The 26,125-nt window shown below is 42.4% G+C and overlaps 7 protein-coding genes across 7 annotated transcripts; all 7 read right to left on the bottom strand.

Annotated features, from left to right (window-relative positions):
• Positions 1 to 956: 956 nt before the first annotated feature.
• On the bottom strand, positions 957 to 3,362 carry LOC136954532 (protocadherin beta-4-like). The gene is made up of 2 exons (XM_067248158.1): positions 3,029 to 3,362; positions 957 to 1,741 (listed from the first exon to the last, which is right to left on the bottom strand). The coding sequence occupies exons 1-2, from the start codon at positions 3,360 to 3,362 to the stop codon at positions 957 to 959; spliced, it is 1,119 nt and encodes a 372-aa protein (XP_067104259.1).
• An 829-nt stretch (positions 3,363 to 4,191) lies between these two features.
• Positions 4,192 to 6,657, bottom strand: LOC136954531 (protocadherin gamma-A6-like). The gene is made up of 2 exons (XM_067248157.1): positions 6,282 to 6,657; positions 4,192 to 4,994 (listed from the first exon to the last, which is right to left on the bottom strand). Exons 1-2 carry the CDS (start codon positions 6,655 to 6,657, stop codon positions 4,192 to 4,194), a joined length of 1,179 nt encoding a protein of 392 aa, XP_067104258.1.
• A 416-nt stretch (positions 6,658 to 7,073) lies between these two features.
• On the bottom strand, positions 7,074 to 9,748 carry LOC136954529 (protocadherin gamma-A8-like). The gene is made up of 3 exons (XM_067248155.1): positions 9,373 to 9,748; positions 7,313 to 8,088; positions 7,074 to 7,079 (listed from the first exon to the last, which is right to left on the bottom strand). The coding sequence occupies exons 1-3, from the start codon at positions 9,746 to 9,748 to the stop codon at positions 7,074 to 7,076; spliced, it is 1,158 nt and encodes a 385-aa protein (XP_067104256.1).
• Positions 9,749 to 10,163: 415 nt separating this feature from the next.
• LOC136954527 (protocadherin gamma-A10-like) lies at positions 10,164 to 15,794 on the bottom strand. Its single transcript, XM_067248154.1, has 5 exons — positions 15,419 to 15,794; positions 13,356 to 14,131; positions 12,473 to 12,734; positions 10,410 to 11,185; positions 10,164 to 10,169 (listed from the first exon to the last, which is right to left on the bottom strand). Exons 1-5 carry the CDS (start codon positions 15,792 to 15,794, stop codon positions 10,164 to 10,166), a joined length of 2,196 nt encoding a protein of 731 aa, XP_067104255.1.
• Positions 15,795 to 16,544: 750 nt separating this feature from the next.
• LOC136954526 (protocadherin gamma-A10-like) lies at positions 16,545 to 19,443 on the bottom strand. Its single transcript, XM_067248153.1, has 3 exons — positions 19,074 to 19,443; positions 17,011 to 17,786; positions 16,545 to 16,550 (listed from the first exon to the last, which is right to left on the bottom strand). Exons 1-3 carry the CDS (start codon positions 19,441 to 19,443, stop codon positions 16,545 to 16,547), a joined length of 1,152 nt encoding a protein of 383 aa, XP_067104254.1.
• A 527-nt stretch (positions 19,444 to 19,970) lies between these two features.
• On the bottom strand, positions 19,971 to 22,424 carry LOC136954525 (protocadherin gamma-A6-like). Its single transcript, XM_067248152.1, has 2 exons — positions 22,061 to 22,424; positions 19,971 to 20,773 (listed from the first exon to the last, which is right to left on the bottom strand). Exons 1-2 carry the CDS (start codon positions 22,422 to 22,424, stop codon positions 19,971 to 19,973), a joined length of 1,167 nt encoding a protein of 388 aa, XP_067104253.1.
• A 630-nt stretch (positions 22,425 to 23,054) lies between these two features.
• Positions 23,055 to 25,653, bottom strand: LOC136954524 (protocadherin beta-4-like). Its single transcript, XM_067248151.1, has 3 exons — positions 25,290 to 25,653; positions 23,227 to 24,002; positions 23,055 to 23,081 (listed from the first exon to the last, which is right to left on the bottom strand). Exons 1-3 carry the CDS (start codon positions 25,651 to 25,653, stop codon positions 23,055 to 23,057), a joined length of 1,167 nt encoding a protein of 388 aa, XP_067104252.1.
• Positions 25,654 to 26,125: the final 472 nt, after the last annotated feature.

Here is a 26,125-nt window from a genome sequence, read left to right as displayed (position 1 = left end):
CACTGCAGATTTTCTTTCTACTGACCAACAGCGTCCCTTAGAGTCCAAACCATGAAAACCAATCCAAAAATATACTACACACATTATAGGAAAATGATAACTTTGTTCCAAGTCAGCTGCTGTTCAGATTGACATACTTTCATGTCAACTACGCAAAGACATCATAACGTTTCGTATGCCTATTTCAGGTCTTATTGTTTGTCAGCAACTGTATGTGTGGTGTTGAATGTGAGCTGAATACAATATGTTAAAAGAATGAGAAAAAAAGTTGAGACAGCGCCATATTAAAAAATTACAGATATTATAGATTACAGTCACACATGTAAGCCATTACATTTACATTTAGTCATTTAGCAGACGCTCTTATCCAGAGCGACTTACAGTAAGTACAGGGACATTCCCCCGAGGCAAGTAGGGTGAAGTGCCTTGCCCAAGGACACAACGTCAGTTGGCATGACCGGGAATCGAACTGGCAACCTTCGGATTAATAGCCCGATTCCCTCACCGCTCAGCCACCTGACTTCCATTAATTGGATGAAACGCATTAAAAGACAAATTAGCACGATCAAAGTAGAAGGAACCCTTTCTTTGTGATGTGTAGAAGCGCTGTCCACATAATGTGGTGCTGAAAGGCCCATTACTCAATATGAGTGATTCAAATAGTTATTGGAAAGTCAAGAAACGCGGGGGCAACCTGCAAGCTCACCGTCCGCAGGTATCACATGCCTGGGTTCGATTCCAGACTGGACAATCTGCTGAATTTATTCCCTCTTTCACCTCTGCCTTCCTGTCCAACTATCTTTACCCATTAAAGCAGAAAATGCCGAACAATTGATCTTAATAATAACATTTAAAATATACACATGCAAACGAAATACGAGACGAGATTGAAGCACTAAAGCATACTATATGTAGAACAATATTAGTTGCCTCTACGGTTCACCATACAATATGGTTCAACTCACCTCTAACGGAGAATCTGGTTCGTCTAAGATGCTCTTTTCACTCTGTATCCGCTGCATGGTTCCTGTCAAACTGGGGTCCATAATCAGGACGTTCTGACTACCCGGTCTGGCGAACTTACAGTCACTATTTCTGGAGTCCGTTGTCCTGCACACCTCGTAATTGTACACGTGCTGGAGAGTTCCCGTCCCCAAAGTGTCTGCGTAACGCGGTGGATAATAAGGAATCACCGGGAGATTGGAATGATACAGGATGCGAGACTGTCTCCATCTGTATATTTTCACTGATATAATAACCACTAAACACGTGATGAACAGAAATGAAACTACAGCCAAAGCCAAGACTAAGTAAAAAGTCAGGTTTTCATTGTACTCCTTGTCGTGCGTAAAGTCAGTGAACTCCGAGAGCACTTCAGGGAAGCTGTCCGCCACCGCCACGTTAACATTGACTGTAGCTGAACGAGAGGGCTGCCCGTTGTCCTCCACTACAACAGTGAGCCTTTGTTTCACTGCATCTTTATCAGTCACTTGGCGAACAGTTCTTATTTCCCCATTCTGTAAGCCCACTTCAAACAGTGCCCTGTCTGTGGCTTTCTGCAGTTTATAGGACAGCCAGGAATTCTGTCCAGAGTCCACATCAACAGCCACCACTTTAGTGACCAGATATCCCACGTCTGCTGAACGAGGCACCATTTCAGCCACCAGAGAGCCGCCAGTCTGCACTGGGTACAGAACCTGAGGTGCGTTGTCGTTCTGGTCTCGGATGAGAATGTTCACAGTCACATTGCTACTGAGCTGAGGAGAGCCACCATCTTGCGCCTTGACAACTAGTTCTACGCTTTTGATTTGTTCATAATCAAATGACCTAACAGCATGTACCACTCCACTCTCAGAGTTGATCGATATACAGGTAGAGATCGGACTACCACCGAGCTGGGCGTCGTCGATAAGATAGGATATCCTTGCGTTCTGATTTGAGTCAGAATCATGCGCTTGTACTGTAAATATTGACATTCCAGGGGAGTTATTTTCTTCTATGTAGGCTGAATATTTGCTTTTATCGAATACTGGTGCATTGTCATTCACATCAGAGATTCTTAGAAGCAATGTTCTGATGCTGAACAGGGGAGGTGAACCTGAATCAGTTGCTGTTATGGTAATATTGTACTCTTCCGTCAATTCTCGATCGAACGCTACATCTGAGATCAAATTATAATAGGTGGATAATGAAGACGTGATTTTAAACGGAAGTTTACTATCAATTGAGCAAGAAATGTGTCCGTTTCTCTCAGAGTCAGCATCTTTAACATTTATAACAGCAATCGTGGTACCTGGAGGAGAATCTTCAGACACAAGACTGGAAAAGGACATGACGTTTATCACCGGTGCGTTGTCATTTACGTCAACTACTTCAATGACAACTTTACTGGTGCCTGTTAAGCCGCCATTGTCCTTGGCTTCTACTCTCACTTCGTATTTCTTATCCTTCTCATAATCAATTTTGCCTGAAACAGATATAGTTCCTGTATTCTCGTCAATGTTGAATATTTCCTCAATGCTACCTTTCTGCTTGGAAAAACTGTATGTTATTTGACCGTTTGATCCACTGTCTGCGTCACTGGCGTTCACAGTTGTAATATATTTTGTCTTTGGGGAGTTTTCTTCGACAACTGCCCTGTATACTGACTGGTTGAATATGGGGGCATTATCATTTGCATCTAGGACAGTAATATTTATGTCTACTGTTCCAGATCTCTGCGGATTGCCTCCATCTACAGCGATCAGCTTTAGGGAGAGAAGAGGGTGCTCTTCTCGGTCTAATGGTTTCTGTAATATCATTTCAGCATACTTACTACCATCTGGGTTTGTATGTTGTTTTAAAATGAAGTTATCGTTAGGAGTTAAAACATAATTCTGCAGGGCGTTAAGTCCAACATCGGGATCCTCAGCGTGCTGTAGTGGAAATTGTGCTCCAATAGAGGCCGACTCGCTCACTTCAAAATGTATATCTTTGATTGGAAAAACTGGTGCATGGTCATTTACATCCAAAATTTCAACCGTAACACGATGCAATTCAATCGGGTTTTCTAGTATGATCTCAAAACTGAAGCTACATGGTGTGACGTCGCCACAAAGCTGCTCTCGATCTATTTTCTCACTCACGACTAAAATCCCTTTGTCTGTCTTCAGCTCCGTGTATTGAATGTTCTCTCCGGTCACAATACGGGCCCGACCCGCACGAAGCCTTTTCAAATCTATTCCAAGGTCTTGAGCTACGTTACCGATAAGCGATCCTTTCCTCATCTCCTCCGGTATTGAATACCGGATATGCCCAGAGACAATGTTACTGCAATATCCGAGAAAAATAAACACTAGTCCACCACATAAACGCAATTTCATGACGTATGAAAGTGGAGAACCTTCCAAAGGCATAGCGATTTCAAAATCAATCCACAAATTAATCCTTTCGTTGAAAACTGACAATGAGAAATTGCAAAAGGAGTAATGGCTTTGTTGCTGTTAGCTCGAATTCTGATTTTAAAGCAACACTGTTAGCTACCAGTACAATATTACTACGACAAGCCCCACCACAAATAGTGTAGACCCACCCAGTGTATCTTCTGTTAAAGCGCAATGAGAGAGGTGGGAACTATCCTGACCGACATTGCGAAAACAATTCTTACCCTGATCAACAGCGGCCCTTACAGCTCAAAATATGAACATGAGCTACGGCAAACATATATTCCAGCAGCAATTGCAGCGTCCACGTAAATGAGAACCAACGTTAACATTCGTATTGCTAGTATTAATTACAGTCTATCAGCCGTTGTCATTTCTCAACAGTCTTAGCAAAAGTGAAAACAACTAGAATGAAGTGAATCATACAGCACATGGAAGCTAAGTCCTACATTGTAGCTTCTGCCCACAGTCGACACTGAAGAGGAGCTGTCCAAATCATGTGGTGCTGACAATGCATGAAGTGCAGAGGAGGAAACACACAAACACTGAACACCACATGCTTAGGGAAAGTGTTTGAAGAAACATAAACCCACATAGACAAAAGGAGAGATCCTGTAGTTCGAAGACGATTTAATGTTTATGTTTTTAGACTATATACATTTATGGAACTAGTGTTGTCTCTGAATCCTCCTCCAACATAACTGTCAGTACCATAGACTGCAGAGCTGAACAAATTCAAACATACATGTTTAGTTAAGTTGTTTCTTCATTATCTAGCCTGTAAATGGAAACTTACCTCTAACAAAGAATCTGGTTCGTCTAAGATGCAGTTGTCACTTTGTATCCGCTGCATGGTTTCTGTCAAGCTGGGGTCCATTATCAGGACATTCTGACTACCCGGTCTGGCAAACTTGCAATCACTCTTCCTGGAGTCAGTCGTCCTGCACACCTCGTAATTGTACACATGCTGCAGAGTTCCCGTTCCCAAAGTGTCTGCGTAACGCGGTGGATAATAAGGAATCACCGGGAGATTGGAATGATAGAGGATACGAGACTGTCTCCATCTGTATATTTTCACTGATATAATAACCACCAAACACGTGATGAAAAGAAATGAAACTACAGCCAAAGCCAAGACTAAGTAAAAAGTCAGGTTGTCATTGTACTCCTTGTCGTGCGTAAAGTCAGTGAACTCCGAGAGCACTTCAGGGAAGCTGTCGGCCACCGCCACGTTAACATTGACTGTAGCTGAACGAGAGGGCTGCCCGTTGTCCTCCACTACAACGGTGAGCCTTTGTTTCACTGCATCTTTATCAGTCACTTGGCGAACAGTTCTTATTTCCCCATTCTGTAAGCCCACTTCAAACAGCGCCCTGTCTGTGGCTTTCTGCAGTTTATAGGAGAGCCAGGCATTCTGTCCAGAGTCCACATCAACAGCCACCACTTTAGTGACCAGATAGCCCACGTCTGCTGAACGAGGCACCATTTCAGCCACCACAGAGCCGCCAGTCTGGACTGGGTACAGAACCTGAGGAGCGTTGTCGTTCTGGTCTTGGATGTAGATATTTACAGTCACATTGCTACTGAGTGGAGGAGAGCCACCATCTTGAGCCTTCACAACGACTTTAAGTTGTTTAATTTGTTCATAATCAAAAGATCGCACAACATGCAATGTTCCTTTTTCAGAGTTGATGGATAAAAGGCTCGAGACTGGAGTCCCACTTATTAGTGTGTCTTCTAGGAGGTAAGATATTCTCGCGTTTTGATTCCAGTCAGAGTCCCGGGCGCTGACTGTAAATATAGACATCCCAGGGGAGTTATTTTCAGTGACGTACGCAGAGTATGTACTTTTATCGAATAACGGGGCATTGTCATTGACGTCAGATAATCTGAGGTGTAAGGTCTTGGAACTAGACAGCGGAGGAGACCCCAAATCTGTCGCCCAGACAGTTATGTTGTATTCTGGTGTCGTTTCTCGATCAAAAGCTATTTCAGAGATCAAATTATAATATGAAGATAATGATGACGTAATTTTGAACGGGAGTTTTGTATCTATTGAACAAGTAATCTGTCCGTTTCTCTCTGAGTCAGCATCTTTAACATTAATAACAGCAATTGTCGTACCTGAGGGGGCATCTTCAGACACTGTGCTGGAGAAGGACATAACGTTTATCGATGGTGCATTATCGTTGACGTCAACAACATCAATTATAACTTTACTAGAGTCTGTGAAACCACCCTGATCTTTAGCTTCTACTCTCACCTCATATTTTTTATCTTTCTCGTAGTCTATTTGTCCAGTGACGGATATGATTCCAGTTAGGTCATCGATGACAAATATGTCCGCAATACTGCCTTTCAGTTTTGAAAAACTATATATTATCATTCCATTCGACCCACTGTCTGCGTCTGTAGCATTCACAGTTGTAATATATGCGCCCTTAGCGGAATTTTCCATTACAGAAGCCCTGTACACAGTCTGGTTAAACACGGGAGCATTATCATTGGCATCTAAAACAGTGATATCTATGTTTACTGTCCCAGATCTCTGCGGATCTCCACCGTCTATAGCGATCAGCTTTAAAGACAGATGTGGATGCTCCTCTCTGTCTAAAGGGTTCTGAAGCACCATTTCAGCATATTTACTACCGTCTGGATTTGCATTTTGTTTTAGAATAAAATTATCGTTTGGGGTTAAAACGTAGTTTTGTAAGGCATTAAGACCGACGTCGGGATCCTCAGCACTCTCCAACAGAAATCTTGAACTGAGAACAGCAGATTCACTGATTTCAAATTGAATATCTCGGTTTGGAAAAACAGGTACGTGGTCATTTATGTCCAAAATTTCAATGGTAATCCGATGCAATACTATAGGATTTTCTAATATAATTTCAAAGCTGAAGCTACACGGTATGACGTCGCCACAAAGCTGCTCTCGGTCTATTCTCTCCTTCACCACTAGAATCCCTTTGTCTGTCTTCAGCTCCGTGTACTGAATGTTCTCTCCGGTAACGATACGGGCCCGACCAGCACGAAGCCTTTTCAAATCTATTCCTAGATCTTGAGCTACGTTACCGATTAGCGAGCCTTTCTTCATCTCCTCTGGAATTGAATACCGTATTTGCCCCTCAGCAATGTGACCGAAATACAAGATAATTATAAGAACTTGCCACAGCAGTCCACAACAGTAACGCCCGCTTCCACATTTTGGATGATAAGAACCTTTAGATGCCATAGCAGAACAAACAAAATCGAAACGAAAAAAAGCCTTCTAACGTAATATAAGGAGAAAAGATCCGTCGAGGTTTGTAATATTTGATGAGTTTTCCTCTATTAGATACCACAGCGATGCTTCTCCTTCGTGCTTCACCTCGAATGGAGGCTATCTACCTCTCCGTTATAGTGAAAAGCAGCATTAGGGGAGGAGACTTTAATGACTGCCAACATGGATACAAATCCTTACGCTGATCAACAGCGGCCCTTACAGTCCAAAACATGAACACAACAGAACGTCTAGGCTAGAACTCCAAAAAACGTTCTTGTTGTTGTTCTTATTTTGTGTTTTTTTTTTTCATTATTTTTATGAAGCAACTCCAGTAGGGAAGTTAAATACGTTCCTTAGTTTCAATAAATAGCCTATGCATTCACAGGTTAAACCTGAATAACATCAACGGCACAATTATTTAGAAAATTGAAATATACTACTTGCCCAATGAGAGATTTGAAACATACTCCAAATGATTAAGTTGCAGGCTATGTGTTTTGAGGAATACTAATCAAATGCTGAAGAAGCGCTGTCCATACGTTTGTGGGTACTGAAATGGAGCAGTAGTGTAACAAGACGTTTCTCTTTTGTTAAAGTATTCAAATACAATTTGTTCAAAACTCACCTCAAGTGGCGAATCTGGTTCGTCTAAGATGCAGTTGTCACTTTGTATCCGCTGCATGGTTCCTGTCAAGTTGGGGTCCATTATCAGTACGTTCTGACTACCGGGTCTGGCGAACTTACAGTCACTCTTTCTGGAGTCAGTCGTCCTGCACACCTCGTAATTGTACACGTGCTGGAGAGTTCCCGTCCCCAAAGTGTCTGCATAACGCGGTGGATAATACGGAATCACCGGGAGATTGGAATGATAGAGGATGCGAGACTGTCTCCATCTGTATATTTTCACTGATATAATCACCACCAAACACGTGATGAACAGAAATGAAACTACAGCCAAAGCCAAGACTAAGTAAAAAGTCAGGTTGTCATTGTAATCCTTGTCGTGCGTAAAGTCAGTGAAGTCCGAGAGCACTTCAGGGAAGCTGTCCGCCACCGCCACGTTAACATTGACTGTAGCTGAACGAGAGGGCTGCCCGTTGTCCTCCACTACAACAGTGAGCCTTTGTTTCACTGCATCTTTATCAGTCACTTGGCGAACAGTTCTTATTTCCCCATTCTGTAAGCCCACTTCAAACAGCGCCCTGTCTGTGGCTTTCTGCAGTTTATAGGAGAGCCAGGCATTCTGTCCAGAGTCCACATCAACAGCCACCACTTTAGTGACCAGATAGCCCACATCTGCTGAACGAGGCACCATTTCAGCCACCAGAGAGCCGCCAGTCTGGACTGGGTACAGAACCTGAGGTGCGTTGTCGTTCTGGTCTTGGATGAAGATATTAACAGTGACGTTGCTACTAAGCGGAGGAGAGCCTCCATCTTGCGCCTTTATAACGACTTTCAGTTGTTTAATTTGTTCATAGTCAAAAGAGCACACCGCGTGAACTACCCCACTCTCTGCGTTAACGGAAACATAGCCAGAGACTGGAGACCCACTTACGTCCGAATCTAGAATATAAGATATACGGGCATTTTGATTCGCGTCAGGGTCTTTAGCGCTAACAGTGAGGATAGACACGCCAGGAGAGTTATTCTCGACTATATAAGAGTTGTAAATGCCCCGTGAAAACACCGGGGCATTGTCGTTGACATCAGAGACTTTCATGTGAAATGTTCTCTCACTGAAGAGTGGTGGTGAGCCTGCATCTGTGGCCACTACGGTAATGTTATATTCTGACACGGTCTCACGATTTAGTTTGGCGTCAGTCACTAGCGTATAGTAATTTCTCAGATTCGAATTGATCTTAAAAGGAAGGGTTTGGTCTATGCCACAACTCACCAGTCCGTTGTCACCTGAATCCAGGTCTTTAACGTTAATTATGCCAATAGTTTTACCTGGTGGAGAATCTTCAGATATTGGGCTAGTGAATGACATGACACTTATAACAGGAGCATTGTCGTTTACGTCGATTACTTCGACTACAACTTTGCTGGAGTCTGTCAAACCACCTTGATCTTTAGCCTCAATTCTAATTTCAAATCTCTTATCTTTTTCAAAATCGATTTGACCTGACACAGTCATAATTCCAGTAATCGCATCGATATTGAACAAGTCTGCAGCGTTGGCCTTGGCCTTAGAGAAATAGTAAGTTATCTCCCCATTAGAACCACTGTCTGCATCACTCGCATTAACGGTGGTAATATAGGTGCCCTTGGGTGCGTTTTCCATCACGTTAGCCCTGTACACAGTCTGGTTAAACACGGGAGCATTATCATTAGCATCTAGGACAGTGATATCTATATTTACTGTGCCAGACCTCTGCGGATCTCCACCATCTACAGCGATGAGCTTTAAAGACAGACGAGGATGCTCCTCTCTGTCTAAAGGTTTCTGTAGCACCATTTCAGCAAATTTACTACCGTCAGGATTAGCATGTTGTTTGAGAATAAAATTGTCATTTGGAGTCAAAATGTAATTTTGTAGACTATTAACTCCCACGTCAGAGTCCTCTGCACTCTCTAAAACAAAACGAGCACCAAGCGTTGCTGACTCGCTGATTTCAAACTGCAAATGATGGTTTTGAAACGTGGGTAAATTATCGTTTACGTCAATAATTTCTATTGTAATATGATGTAACTCCATGGGATTTTCTAATATAATTTCGAAGCTGAAGCTGCATGGTGTAACGGAGCCGCAAAGCTGCTCTCGGTCTATTCTCTCACTCACCACTAGAATCCCTTTGTCTGTCTTCAATTCAGTGTACTGAATGTTCTCTCCGGTAACGATACGGGCCCGTCCAGCACGAAGCCTTTTCAAATCTATTCCAAGATCTTGAGCTACGTTACCGATAAGCGAGCCTTTCTTCATCTCCTCTGGAATTGAATACCGTATTTGCCCCTCAGCAATGTGACCGAAATACAAGATAATTATAATAACTTGCCACAGCAGTCCACAACAGTAACGCCCGCTTCCACATTTTGGATGATAATAACCTTTAGATGCCATAGCAGAACAAACAAAAAAATCGAAACGAAAAAAAGCCTTGTAACATTATATAATGAGAAAAGATCTGTCGATGTTTGTAATATTTGATGAATATACTTTTCCTGTATTAGATACCAAAGCGATGCTTCTCCTTCGTGCTTCACCTCGAATGGAGGCTATCTACCTCTCAGTTATAGTGAAAAGCAGCATTAGGGGAGGAGACTTTAATGACTGCCAACATGGATACAAATCCTTACGCTGATCAACAGCGGCCCTTACAGTCCAAAACATGAACACAACAGAACGTCTAGGCTAGAACTCCAAGAAACCTTTTTGTTGTTATTTTGTGTTTTTTATTTATTTATATTTTTTATGAAGCATGTCCAGTAGGGAAGTTAAATACGTTCCTTAGTTACAATAGATATGCCTTCAAAGGTTAAACCTAACAAACAACAACGGCGAAATACTATATAGAAATTGGAAATATACTACTTGCCAAATGAGACATTTGAAACTTCCCTCAAATGATTTAGTTGCAGGCTATGTGTTTTGAGGAACACTAATAAATGCTAAAGAAGCGCTGTCCATACGTGTGTGGTGCTGAAATTGAGCAGTAGTGTAACAAAGGTGAAGACGTTTTTCTTCTGGTAAATTATTCAGATACAATTAGTTCACAACTCACCTCAAGAGGAGAATCTGGTTCGTCTAAGATGTTCTTTTCACTCTGTATCCTCTGCATGGTACCTGTCAAGCTGGGGTCCATTATCAGGACATTCTGACTACCCGGTCTGGCGAACTTACAGTCACTTTTTCTGGAGTCAGTCGTCCTGCACACCTCGTAATTGTACACGTGCTGCAGAGTTCCCGTTCCCAAAGTGTCTGCGTAACGCGGTGGATAATAAGGAATCACCGGGAGATTGGAATGATAGAGGATGCGAGATCGTCTCCATCTGTATATTTTCACTGATATAATAACCACCAAACACGTGATGAAAAGAAATGAAACTACAGCCAAAGCCAAGACTAAGTAAAAAGTCAGGTTGTCATTGTAATCCTTGTCGTGCGTAAAGTCAGTGAACTCCGAGAGCACTTCAGGGAAGCTGTCCGCCACCGCCACGTTAACATTGACTGTAGCTGAACGAGAGGGCTGCCCGTTGTCCTCCACTACAACAGTGAGCCTTTGTTTCACTGCATCTTTATCAGTCACTTGGCGAACAGTTCTTATTTCCCCATTCTGTAAGCCCACTTCAAACAGCGCCCTGTCTGTGGCTTTCTGCAGTTTATAGGAGAGCCAGGCATTCTGTCCAGAGTCCACATCAACAGCCACCACTTTAGTGACCAGATATCCCACATCTGCTGAACGAGGCACCATTTCAGCCACCAGAGAGCCGCCAGTTTGGACTGGGTACAGAACCTGAGGTGCGTTGTCGTTCTGGTCTTGGATGAAGATATTAACAGTCACATTGCTACTGAGTGGAGGAGAGCCACCATCCTGCGCCTTGATCAGTAGTGTAATTTGTTTAATTTGTTCATAATCTAAAGAGCGTACCGCGTGTAGTACTCCTGTTTCAGAGTTAATGGATAATAAACTCGACACCGGCGTCCCGTTTATCTGTGTTTCATCGAGAAAGTAAGATATTCTCGCGTTTTGATTCCAATCCGAATCACGAGCACTGACTGTAAATACTGACATTCCAGGGGAGTTATTCTCTGTGACGAAGGCTGAGTATGTACTTTTATCGAATAATGGAGCATTGTCATTGACGTCAGAGATTCGGAGGTGCAATGTTGTGGCACTAGAAAGGGATGGTGAACCGGAGTCTGTTGCAGTTATAGTGATGTTATACTCTGACACACGTTCACGGTCGAAAGCCATATCTGATATTAATGTGTAGTATCTACTTAACGACGATATAATTTTGAAAGGAAGATGCTGATCTATATAACATGAAACCTGGCCGTTTTTTTCTGAATCAGCATCTTTGACATTAATAACAGCAATAGTGGTACCTAGAGGCGCATCTTCAGACACATGACTTGAAAAGGACATGACGTTAATCACAGGTGCGTTATCATTAATGTCAACGATCTCTATGACAACTTTACTAGTGTCTGTTAAGCCACCCTGGTCCATAGCCTCAACTCTGACTTCATATTTTTTATCTTTCTCAAAATCTATATGTCCAGCAACCGTTATAACTCCAGTGACTTCATCAATGACAAAGAGATCTGCTACACTCCCTTTTAATGTAGAAAAACTGTAAGTTACGTGTCCATTCGAACCACTGTCTGCATCGCTAGCGTTCACGGTTGTAATATAGGTGCCTTTCGGGGCATTTTCAAATACTGCACCTCTGTACACAGACTGGTTGAATACAGGAGCATTATCATTAACATCTAGAACAGTGATATCTATATTTACTGTGCCAGACCTCTGCGGATCTCCACCGTCTACAGCGATGAGCTTTAAAGACAGACGAGGATGCTCCTCTCTGTCTAACGGTTTCTGAAGCACCATTTCAGCAAATTGACTACCATCCATATTAACATGTTGTTTAAGAATGAAATTATCATTCGTGTTTAAAACGTAATTTTGAAGGCTGTTAATGCCGACATCGGGATCTTCTGCGCTTTTCAAAGGAAATCTTGACCCGAGAATAGCAGATTCACTGATTTCAAATCGAATATCTTTGTTTGGAAAAACTGGTGCATGGTCGTTGACATCTAATATTTCAACTGTAATACGGTGCAATTCTATCGGGCCTTCAATAATTATTTCAAAACTGAAGCTACACGGCGTGACATCACCGCAAAGCTGCTCTCTGTCGATTCTCTCCCCCACAACTAGAATCCCTTTGTCTGTCTTCAGCTCCGTGTACTGAACGCTTTCTTCAGTCACAATACGGGCCCGTCCAGTACGGAGCCGTTTCAAATCCAAACCTAAATCCTGTGTTACGTTACCTATAAGCGACCCTTTCTTCATCTCCTCCGGAATTGAATAACGGATCTGACCAACAGCAGTGTGAAAACAAAGCAGGAGAAAAATAAAGTTTCGCAGCCAAAATGCGCACCACAAGCGCCATTTTAAGGGCCGGAGAGATCTAAAAATATCCATTTCAAAGCAATACAAATCCAAAAAGAATTGTCTCAATTTTTCGTCCAGATATGGTCGAATGCTTCGCCGAGCGTTCATACAATCCAGATTATTATTAACGTCTTTCTCCCGTATCCCGTTATACGGTACACTGAATGATCTGTTTCTGTCTAGTCCCACCTCATACGATGGCAGTTTCAGATCTCTCTACTACAGAGCGCATTGTTAGGGGAGGGGACTCAACAGACCAAAAGCATACAAATCCTGATCAACAGCGGCCCTTGCAGTCCAAAGGATGAACATCATGAACATTAACAATTCTTCACCAAAAGTAAATAAAACAATGTAATGTCCCAATCCTTGAATACAACGGAAACCGCTGCGCATTCGATTCCTCAAAATAATACACGAAAAATGATGTGTTATAAATTAAAAACAATTGCAAGACAGCACAGTTATGAATTTACCCTTTCATTTACACGTTTGGAGATTTTCAATCATATGTGGCTAAATAATCTAAAACGGGACACTCACCTCAAGAGGAGAATCAGGTTCGTCTAAGATGCTTTTTTCACTCTGTATCCGCTGCATGGTTCCTGTCAAGCTGGGGTCCATTATCAGGACGTTCTGACTACCCGGTCTGGCGAACTTACAGTCACTCTTTCTGGAGTCGGTCGTCCTGCACACCTCGTAATTGTACACGTGCTGCAAAGTTCCCGTTCCCAAAGTGTCTGCGTAACGCGGTGGATAATAAGGAATCACCGGGAGATTGGAATGATAGAGGATGCGAGATTGTCTCCATCTGTATATTTTCACTGATATAATCACCACCAAACACGTGATGAACAGAAATGAAACTACAGCCAAAGCCAAGACTAAGTAAAAAGTCAGGTTGTCATTGTAATCCTTGTCGTGCGTAAAGTCAGTGAACTCCGAGAGCACTTCAGGGAAGCTGTCCGCCACCGCCACGTTAACATTAACTGTAGCTGAACGAGAGGGCTGCCCGTTGTCCTCCACTACAACAGTGAGCCTTTGTTTCACTGCATCTTTATCAGTCACTTGGCGAACAGTTCTTATTTCCCCATTCTGTAAGCCCACTTCAAACAGCGCCCTGTCTGTGGCTTTCTGCAGTTTATAGGAGAGCCAGGCGTTCTGTCCAGAGTCCACATCAACAGCCACCACTTTAGTGACCAGATAGCCCACATCTGCTGAACGAGGCACCATTTCAGCCACCAGAGAGCCGCCAGTCTGGACTGGGTACAGAACTTGAGGTGCGTTGTCGTTCTGGTCTTGGATGAAGATATTAACAGTGGCGTTGCTACTAAGAGGAGGAGAACCTCCATCTTGCGCCTTTATAACGACTTTCAGTTGTTTAATTTGTTCATAGTCAAAAGAGCGCACCGCGTGTATTACTCCACTCTCTGCGTTAACGGAAACATGACCAGAGACTGGAGTCCCACTAACGTCCGAATCTTCTAGAATATAAGATATACGGGCATTTTGATTCGCGTCAGTGTCTTTAGCTCTAACAGTTATTACAGACACGCCAGGAGAGGTATTCTCTGCAACATAACAGTTGTAAACGCCTTGTGGAAATATTGGGGCATTGTCGTTGACGTCAGATACCTTCATATGAAACGTCCTTTCACTTGAGAGAGGTGGTGAGCCTGCGTCAGTGACCACTACAGTGATGTTATAATCAGAAACACTCTCACGATTTAAGATTGCGTCAGTTACTAACGTATAGTAATTTCTCAAATTCGAATTGATCTTAAAAGGGAGGTTCTTGTCTATACTGCAGCTCACCTGCCCATTTTCCCCGGAATCCACGTCTTTAACGTTAATAATGCCAACAGTTGTCCCTTTTGGAGAGTCTTCAGAAATTGGACTAGTAAACGACATGACGCTTATAACAGGAGCATTGTCGTTTACATCAATTACCTCAATCAACACTTTGCTGGAGTCTGTTAAACCACCTTGATCTTTAGCCTCAATTCTAATTTCAAATCTCTTATCTTTTTCAAAATCAATTAGCCCTGATACGGTTAATACCCCAGTGTTTTGATTCATAACCAATAGATCTGCTACATTTCCTTTCATGTTAGATAATGAATATGTTATAAATCCGTTGGAACCAATGTCTGCGTCAGTCGCGTTTACCGTTGTGATATAGGTGCCTATGGATGCGTTTTCCATCACGTTAGCCCTGTACACAGACTGGTTAAACACGGGAGCATTATCGTTTACATCTAGGACAGTGATATCTATATTTACTGTGCCAGACCTCGGTGGATTTCCACCGTCAACAGCGATGAGCTTTAATGACAGACGGGGATGCCCCTCTCTGTCTAATGGTTTCTGAAGAACCATTTCCGCGTATTTGCTGCCATCCGGATTGGCATTTTGTTTTAGTATAAAATTATTGTTTGGAGTCAATATGTAATTTTGTAGACTATTGATTCCAACATCAGGATCGTCCGCATTTTCGAGCACAAATCGCGCACCAAGATTAGCTGACTCACTTATTTCCAGTTGAACATCTGTTTTCTTAAATTTAGGCGGATGGTCATTTACATCTACCACTTCTATTGTAATGTGATGCAACTCCATGGGATTTTCTAATATCATTTCAAAGCTGAAGCTACATGGTGTGACGTCGCCACAAAGCTGCTCTCGGTCTATTCTCTCACTTACGACTAGAATCCCTTTGTCTGTCTTCAGCTCCGTGTACTGAATGCCCTCCCCGGTCACGATACGGGCCCGACCCGCACGGAGCCTTTTTAAATCTATTCCCAGATCCTGAGCTACATTACCAATTAGCGACCCTTTCTTCATCTCTTCCGGAATAGAATACCGAATTTGTCCGGCTCCAACGTGACTGAAATAGAGTAGAAAAACGAGCACTTGCCATCGAAGTCCAAAACCCAAACGCCATTTTAAGCAGAGGGATCGAAAACAGCATTTGTATGCCATATCCAAAAATGCACAAATCAAAACAGAAAAAATCTGCCTATTACGTGCATGGAAATCCAAGACAATACAACGATCTATTCAAACTTCCACCAGTGCTCCTTTTGAAGGCTATACTCTAAATGAGCATAATTTAAATCAATTGTCAAACCGCACCTCCAAAGCAGCAGTACAGCGTATCTCTTTCTCTACAGCAAATGATAGGGGAGGGGAATGCTGACCGTACTGCAGATAAATTCTTCTGCTGATCAACAGCGTCTCTTAGAGTCCAAAACATGAACACCAAACTCATGTTCACACAAGCAAGTTGGTGTGGAGTGGCAAAAACAGCAGACAGAAAAAGCCTATATTTACCCACCGTCATAAGAAACAAACTTTTACATATTTATACACAAAATCCCTTCTGTATTGCTTATAATTGAAATAAGGTATGTTAAGTATGTTTACGTAAATCGTTATGTTGTTTTGTTTTATAACTCCAGTGTTGCGGGTCCACCCAACCCGTGAACATGGAGTGACTAGGACAGGCCCATAGGAGGTATCAAGCTGAATGGTTGCATAAAATGCAATTGGAAAAAAAAAACTTATCACAGAGGCCCTGTTTACACGTTCAGTGTGTGTATTAAGGAGCTGTCCACATTCTCAGTGGTGCTGAATGGGCTATGCTAGAAATATTAATGAAGCGCGCAACCTTTCCTGGAAAACGAAGGATGGGTATAACATTTTTATAAGCAGTAGACCGGAGAATGACCGTTAGGCCTACCCCATCGCAAGACAACACACGAGTCACAATATTAAGGGTAATAAGATGTCAAAATAAACTGCCTTTCAGTAGACAAATACACAAACACACAGGGTGCTTGTTTGTTATTTCATATTTAATTAATTTAACAAGATGTGCATGCCGAAGTAGTCGCGCTGCTTTTGGGTTGCTAGGGCAAAGCAGTTAAATATCTATTTATGTACTTCTTACTTCATTTCATATTTTTAAGTAATGAGGTAGACTGCGCTCAAGTATTGCAGTTAGGTTAGGTGCAACGCAAATTACTCACGCAGGTGGTATTGCCACTTTAAACAGCTTTCCCTTGAGCGTGATAAAAGGGGAGCTGCCCATATTTAGTTGTGCTGGCACACGTCAATGACGCTCAAACCCAAGATAATGCAACTATTCACTACAAAGGAAACATTTTTGTTTAGTTTTAAATGTCATTACACTTACCTCCAATGGCGAATCAGGTTCGTCTAAGAGACTTTTTTCACTCTGTATCCGTTGCATGGTTCCTGTCAAGCTGGGGTCCATTATCAGAACATTCTGACTACCCGGTCTGGCGAACTTACAGTCACTCTTTCTGGAGTCAGTCGTCCTGCACACCTCGTAATTGTAAACGTGCTGCAGAGTTCCCGTTCCTAAAGTGTCTGCGTAACGCGGTGGATAATAAGGAATAACCGGGAGATTGGAATGATAGAGGATGCGTGACTGTCTCCATCTGTATATTTTCACTGATATAATAACCACTAAACACGTTATGAAAAGAAATGAAACTACAGCCAAAGCCAAGACTAAGTAAAAAGTCAGGTTGTCATTGTACTCCTTGTCGTGCGAAAAGTCAGTAAAGTCCGAGAGCACTTCAGGGAAGCTGTCCGCCACCGCCACGTTAACATTGACTGTAGCTGAACGAGAGGGCTGTCCGTTGTCCTCCACTACAACAGTGAGCCTTTGTTTCACTGCATCTTTATCAGTCACTTGGCGAACAGTTCTTATTTCCCCATTCTGTAAGCCCACTTCAAACAGCGCCCTGTCTGTGGCTTTCTGCAGTTTATAGGAGAGCCAGGCATTCTGTCCAGAGTCCACATCAACAGCCACAACTTTAGTGACCAGATAGCCCACATCTGCTGAACGAGGCACCATTTCAGCCACCAGAGAGCCGCCAGTCTGGACTGGGTAGAGAACCTGAGGTGCGTTGTCGTTCTGGTCTTGGATGAAGATATTGACAGTTACATTGCTACTGAGCGGAGGAGAGCCACCGTCTTGCGCCTTGATCAGTAGTGCAATTTGTTTCATTTGTTCATAATCTAAAGAACGCACAGCGTGTAGTACTCCTGTTTCAGAGTTAATGGATAATAAACTCGAGACCGGAGTCCCGTTTATCTGTGTTTCATCGAGAAAGTAAGATATTCTCGCGTTTTGATTCCAGTCCAAATCACGAGCACTGACTGTAAATATAGACATTCCAGGGGAGTTATTCTCCGTGACGAAGGCTGAGTATGTACTTTTATCGAATAATGGGGCATTGTCATTGACGTCAGAGATTCGGAGGTGCAATGTTGTGGCACTAGAAAGGGATGGTGAACCGGAGTCTGTCGCAGTTATAGTGATGTTATACTCTGACAAACGTTCACGGTCGAAAGCCATATCTGATATTAATGTGTAGTATCTACTTAACGACGATATAATTTTGAATGGAAGATTATTATCTATATAACAGGTAATATGACCGTTTTTCTCTGAGTCATTATCTTTGACATTAATAACAGCAATAGTGGTACCTAGAGGCGCATCTTCAGACACAGGACTTGAGAAGGACATGACGTTAATCACAGGTGCGTTGTCATTAATGTCAACGATCTCTATGATTACTTTACTGGTGTCTGTTAAGCCACCCTGGTCCTTCGCCTCAACTCTGACTTCATATTTCTTATCTTTCTCATAATCTATATGTCCTGCAATCGATATAATTCCAGTGACTTCATCAATCACAAACATACCTGCTACACCCCCTTTTAATTTTGAGAAACAATAAGTTATGTGTCCATTTGAACCACTGTCTGCATCGCTAGCGTTCACGGTTGTAATATAGGTGCCTTTGGGGGCATTTTCAAATACTGCACCTTTGTACTCAGACTGGTTGAATACAGGAGCATTATCATTAGCATCTAGGACAGTGATATCTATATTTACTGTGCCAGACCTCTGCGGATCTCCACCGTCTACAGCGATGAGCTTTAAAGACATACGGGGATGCTCCTCTCTGTCTAACGGTTTCTGAAGCACCATTTCAGCAAATGTACTACCATCCGGATTAGCATGTTGTTTTAGAATGAAATTGTCATTCGAGTTTAAAACGTAGTTTTGTAGGCTGTTAAGGCCAACATCGGCATCTTCTGCGCTTTCCAAAGGAAATCTTGACCCGAGAATAGCAGATTCACTGATTTCAAATCGAATGTCTTTGTTTGGAAAAACAGGCGCATGGTCGTTGACATCTAATATTTCAACTGTAATACGGTGCAATTCTATCGGGCCTTCAATGATGATTTCAAAGCTGAAGCTACACGGCGTGACATCGCCACAAAGCTGCTCTCGATCTATCCTCTCCCCCACGACTAGAATCCCTTTGTCTGTCTTCAGCTCCGTGTACTGGACGCTTTCTTCAGTCACAATTCGGGCCCGACCAGTACGGAGCCTTTTCAAATCCAAACCTAAATCCTGTGCGACATTACCTATTAGAGACCCTTTCTTCATCTCCTCAGGAATTGAATAACGGATCTGACCAACAGCGGTGTGAAAACAAAGCAGGAGAAAAAATATATATTTCAATCGAAATCCACACCACAAGCGCCATTTTAGAGGTCGGAGAGATCTAAACATTCCCATTTCAGAGCAATACAAATCCCAAAAAGTGTCACAACGTTTCGTCCAAATATGATTCAAAAGGTTTGCAGATATTCGATACAATCCTGGTTATTATCAACGTCCTTAGCATAAAATAGTCTCTACACGACTCTGAATAATATGTCTCCGTCTTGAACCAGCTCAGACGAGCTCTCTCACTACATAACGCAATGATTGGGGAGGGGATTCAACAGACCATCAACATGTATATAAATCCTTACACTGATCAACAGCGGCCCTTGCAGTCCAAAACATGAACATCATGAGAATGTGCGATCGTATTTCTAAATCGAACATTTTGTAAAAGACTGCAGTACCCCAGTAACCAAATACAACGGACACCATCTTATTGCGCATACGCTTCAATACATTGCATGCCACATGCCTGTTGCATCACATAGCTCTCTCAAAACCAACATATAAAAGCCAAATAATAATAATAAATAATAATAATGCAAGACACTTATAAAAGAAGATGTACACGTATGGAGATTAGCAATCATATTTTGTTAAATCTTCGAGGACAGCACACTCACCTCAAGTGGAGAATCTTGTTCGTCTAAGATGCTCTTTTCACTCTGTATCCGCTGCATGGTTCCTGTCAAGCTGGGGTCCATTATCAGGACGTTCTGACTACCCGGTCTGTCGAACTTACAGTCACTCTTTCTGGAGTCAGTCGTCCTGCACACCTCGTAATTGTACACGTGCTGCAATGTTCCCGTCCCCAAAGTGTCTGCGTAACGCGGTGGATAATACGGAATCACCGGGAGATTGGAATGATAGAGGATACGAGACTGTCTCCATCTGTATATTTTCACTGATATAATAACCACCAAACACGTGATGAACAGAAATGAAACTACAGCCAAAGCCAAGACTAAGTAAAAAGTCAGGTTGTCATTGTACTCCTTGTCGTGCGTAAAGTCAGTGAACTCCGAGAGCACTTCAGGGAAGCTGTCCGCCACCGCCACGTTAACATTGACTGTAGCTGAACGAGAGGGCTGCCCGTTGTCCTCCACTACAACAGTGAGCCTTTGTTTCACTGCATCTTTATCAGTCACTTGGCGAACGGTTCTTATTTCCCCATTCTGTAAGCCCACTTCAAACAGCGCCCTGTCTGTGGCTTTCTGCAGTTTATAGGAGAGCCAGGCATTCTGTCCAGAGTCCACATCAACAGCCACCACTTTAGTGACCAGATAGCCCACATCTGCTGAACGAGGCACCATTTCAGCCACCAGAGAGCCGCCAGTCTGGACTGGGTGCAGAACCTGAGGTGCGTTGTCGTTCTGGTCTTGGATGAAGATATTTACAGTCACGTTGCTACAGAGCGGAGGAGAGCCTCCGTCCTGTGCCTTTAGAATTACTTTCAGTAGTTTAATCTGTTCATAATCAAAAGAGCGCACCGCGTGCAACACTCCTGTTGCCGAATTGATGGATAAAAGACTGGAGATTGGAGTTCCACTTATCTGTTTTTCTTCTAGGAGGTAGGATATTCTCGCGTTTTGATTCCAGTCAGAATCATGAGCACTGGCTGTAAATATGGACATACCGGGAGAGTTATTCTCTGTGACGTAACCATAATAAACGCTTTTTTCGAATAGCGGAGCATTGTCATTGACGTCAGATATTCTAAGGAGTAATGTTCTGGTGCTAAAAAGAGGAGGTGTTCCTGAATCAGTTGCTGATATTGTAATATTGTATTCCTCAGTCAATTCCCGATCAAATGGTGCATCTGATATCAAATTATAATAGTTAGATAATGACGATGTTATTTTAAACGGGAGTTTAGAATCAACTGAGCAAATAATCTGCCCGTTTTTCTCAGAATCAGCATCTTTGACATTGATTATGGCAATGGTGCTACCTGGAGGAGCATCTTCTGACACGGGGCTGGAGAAGGACATGACGTTTATTACAGGTGCGTTATCATTTATGTCAACAATTTCAATGATTACTTTACTGGTGTCTATAAAGCCACCCTGGTCCTTCGCCTCAACTCTTACTTCATATTTCTTATCTTTCTCATAATCTATATGTCCTGCTACCGATATAATTCCAGTTAATTCATCTAGTATAAAAAGATCTGCAATAGCTCCTTTTAATTTAGAGAAGCTGTATGTTATGTGTCCATATGAACTACTGTCTGCATCAGTTGCGTTAATTGTTGCTATATAGGAGCCTTTCGGGGCGTTTTCTATCACAGCAGCTCTGTATACTGACTGGTTAAATACAGGAGCATTATCATTAGCATCTAGTACAGTGATATATATGTTTACTGTACCAGATCTCTGGGGATTTCCTCCATCTACAGCGATCAGCTTTAAAGACAGACGGGGATGCTCCTCTCTGTCTAAAGCTTTTTGGAGGACCATTTCAGCAAATTTGCTGCCATCGGGGTTAGCATGTTGTTTGAGGATGAAATTATCGCTTGCAGTTAATATGTAGTTTTGTAGAGCGTTAAGACCCACATCAGGGTCCTCTGCACTCTCTAGGGGAAATCGAGCTCCTATTAAGGCAGTTTCACCAATTTCAAAATGTATATCTTTGTTTGGAAAAGCAGGTGCGTGATCATTGACATCTAAAATTTCAACAGTTACACGATGAAGCTCCATTGGATTTTCTAATATAATTTCGAAACTAAAGCTGCACGGTGTGAAGTCGCCACAAAGCTGCTCTCGATCTATTCTCTCACCCACGACTAGAATCCCTTTGTCTGTCTTCAGCTCCGTGTACTGAATGCTCTCTCCGGTAACGATCCGGGCCCGACCCGCTCGGAGCCTTTTCAAATCTATCCCTAGATCTTGAGCTACGTTACCTATTAGAGATCCTTTTTTCATCTCCTCCGGAACAGAATATCGAATTTGACCACAAACAATGTGACTGAAACCGAGAAAAGCCAGTAGTTGCCATCGTAATCTCAAACACAAACGTCCTTTTGGTTGAGGAAATTCCTTCAATGCCATGGTCAAAAAATTGAATATCCGACAGTTATAGGCTACGTTCCACTATTTCACTGCACGTTTAAAATCCAATCGATTGACGAATCCAGTTGACTTTCCTTCGTGTAATTCTAGAAAATGTACTTCTCCGTCTTGCCCAGCTTCAACCTTTCCCTCTTATCTGCAAGGCGCAGTGATCGAGGTGGAGACTAAAATGACTGACAGCCCTGCTTAGACCATATTTTACTGATCAACAGCGTCCCTTACTGTCCGAAAATAGACCACATGCCAGAAAGTACGATACTGAATTAGTTAATTTACACACGTGAAGTTTCGACTATATATCTTTACGTCTGCACTACCTTGTCAGTTCTACATTATTAACGAAAAACTATAAAGGATTTCTAGTAATACGAATATGTAATTCCAAATACAAATCTTCGTGACAATACAGAAACATATTCTGCAACTTCACTACAAGCCAACATACACACACAAACATAGAGTTATAATACAGTTTCAGCACCATAGACCCAAAAAGCAGTGACTTAGAGTTGAAAAGCAGAAGTCTTATCGAGTCATGTCGTCAAAAGTGCTTTGTGTTGATGTCCTACGCAACGTAAATTCATAGCCATGTTTACCCTTGTTGATATTCTAATAGGCATCTGACGTATCAACTATCTAATTGTGATGAGAATAGTGTTAATAGTTCAAACGTGCAACAATGTCACTGACAACATTGAAGCATGAACTTAATTGAAAGAACATTTCCCCCAAAATAATGCATTTTAATAAGGTGACTAAGTTCAAATTCTAGGAAACTCACCTCAAGTGGAGAATCTGGTTCGTCTAAGATGCTCTTTACACTCTGTATCCGCTGCATGGTTCCTGTCAAGCTGGGGTCCATTATCAGGACGTTCTGACTACCCGGTCTGGCGAACTTACAGTCACTGTTTCTGGAGTCAGTCGTCCTGCACACCTCGTAATTGTACACGTGCTGCAGAGTTCCAGTCCCCAAAGTGTCTGCGTAACGCGGTGGATAATACGGAATCACCGGGAGATTGGAATGATAGAGGATACGAGATTGTCGCCATCTGTATATTTTCACGGATATAATAACCACAAGACACGTGATGAACAGAAATGAAACTACAGCCAAAGCCAAGACTAAGTAAAAAGTCAGGTTGTCATTGTACTCCTTGTCGTGCGTAAAGTCAGTGAACTCCGAGAGCACTTCAGGGAAGCTGTCCGCCACCGCCACGTTAACATTGACTGTAGCTGAACGAGAGGGCTGCCCGTTGTCCTCCACTACAACAGTGAGCCTTTGTTTCACTGCATCTTTATCAGTCACTTGGCGAACAGTTCTTATTTCCCCATTCTGTAAGCCCACTTCAAACAGCGCCCTGTCTGTGGCTTTCTGCAGTTTATAGGAGAGCCAGGCATTCTGTCCAGAGTCCACATCAACAGCCACCACTTTAGTGACCAGATAGCCCACATCTGCTGAACGAGGCACCATTTCAGCCACCAGAGAGCCGCCAGTCTGGACTGGGTACAGAACCTGAGGTGAGTTGTCGTTTTGGTCTTGAATACAAATATTAAGAGTCATGTTACTACTGAGCGGAGGAGTGCCTCCATCTTGTGCTATTACAACAACATTAATTTGTTTAATTTGTTCATAGTCAAATGATAGTACAGCGTGCAATACTCCTGTTTCTGAGTTGATTGATAAAAGGTTAGAGACTTGATTTCCACTTATCCGTTTGTCATCTAGAAGGTAAGATATTCTAGCGTTTTGATTCCAGTCAGAATCACGAGCACTGACTGTAAAAATAGACATCCCTGGAGAGTTATTCTCTGTGACGTAAGCGGAATATGTGAGTTTATCGAATATTGGAGCATTGTCATTGACGTCAGAAATTCTTAGCAGCAATATTCTGGTGCTGGACAGAGAAGGTGAACCAGAATCAGTTGCAGTTATTGTTATGTTATATTCTGGTGTTGTTTCTCGATCAAAGGACACATCCGAAACCAAATTGTAATATGTAGACAATGATGTCGTTATTTTAAAAGGGAGTTTAGAATCAATGGAACACGTAATCTGACCGTTTCTCTCTGAATCCGCATCTTTAACATTTATTACTGCAATCATGGTCCCCGGTGGAGCATCTTCAGACACGGGGCTGGAGAAGGACATTATGTTTATAACTGGTTCATTATCATTAGCGTCAATAACTTCAATCACCACTTTACTAAGGTCTGATAAACCACCCTGATCTTTAGCCTCTACCCTAATTTCATATTTCTTATCTTTTTCAAAATCTATTTGTCCAGCAACAGATATCACACCAGTCGTTTTGTCAATGGAAAACACATCCGCCAAGTTGCCTTTCAAATTAGAAAACGCATAGGTCAGTAAACCATTTGATCCACTGTCTGCATCGCTAGCATTCACGGTTGTAATATAAGTGCCCTTAAAGGCGTTCTCAACGACAGTAGTTCTGTAAATTGTCTGGTTAAACACCGGAGCATTGTCATTTACATCTAATACAGTGATATCTATATTTACTGTGCCAGACCTCTGCGGATCTCCACCGTCTACAGCGATGAGCTTTAAAGACAGACGAGGATGCTCCTCTCTGTCTAAAGGTTTCTGTAAAATAATTTCAGCAAATTTACTTCCATCAGGGTTGGAGTGTTGCTTCAAAACAAAATTATCGTTTGAATTCAAAACGTAATTCTGTAAACCATTGACCCCCACATCGGGATCTTCTGCGCTTTCTAAAACAAATCGCGAGCCTGTTGTGGCTGATTCGCTAATTTCCAGTTGTATGTGGTTGTTCTTAAAAATGGGCGCATGGTCATTTACATCTAATATTTCAACAGTAACTCGATGCAGTTCAATTGGATGTTCTAGTATGATCTCAAAGCTGAAGCTACACGGTGTGACGTCGCCACAGAGCTGCTCTCGGTCTATTCTCTCACTCAGGACGAGAATCCCTTTGTCTGTCTTCAGCTCCGTGTACTGAATGCTCTCTCCGGTCACAATCCGGGCCCTACCCGTACGGAGCCTTTTCAAATCCAACCCAAGATCTTGTGCTACGTTACCAATAAGCGACCCTTTCTTCATCTCTTCCGGTATAGAATACCGAATTTGTCCGCCAACAAAGTGACTGAAACAGAGTAAAGCCAGCAGTTGCCATAGAAATCTCAAACGCAAACGTCCTTTTGGTTGAGCAAATTTTTCTAGCGACATCGTCAAACAATGCAAAATATCCGAATTGTATTCCACTGTAAACACTACAAGTTGAAAGTCTAATCTATAAATAAATGCGTGTTAGTTTGAACGTTTCCTTCGTGTACTTGAAGATAATTTACTCTCCGTCTCGCACAGCCTCTCCCTCTCCTTCGCAGGGCGCAGGGAGACCAAAATTACTGACAGCACTGCACAGACAAGGTTTTCATGATCAACAGCGTCCCTTACCGTCTAAAAAAAGAACACCATTATATGCCATAAAGAACGATAGCAATTACTCACAGTTGATGTACCACCCATCAAATGATGACTATGTATGTTTTATGTATTATAAATATGGATAGGGAACATGACAAACAAAATATGGATACGTTCTATAAATGCTGATAACACTAAATTATAATCTCCATAACCAACACAATACAATACTATTTTACCTGTACTTACTGAATTCACTTTTCAGTATTCCCTT

This window comes from Osmerus mordax, chromosome 12, assembly GCF_038355195.1.
Source record: "Osmerus mordax isolate fOsmMor3 chromosome 12, fOsmMor3.pri, whole genome shotgun sequence".
NCBI classification, from domain to species: domain Eukaryota; kingdom Metazoa; phylum Chordata; class Actinopteri; order Osmeriformes; family Osmeridae; genus Osmerus; species Osmerus mordax.
The sequence above is the reverse complement of the archived record's forward strand: the minus strand, read 5'-3'. Positions and strand labels throughout refer to the sequence as shown.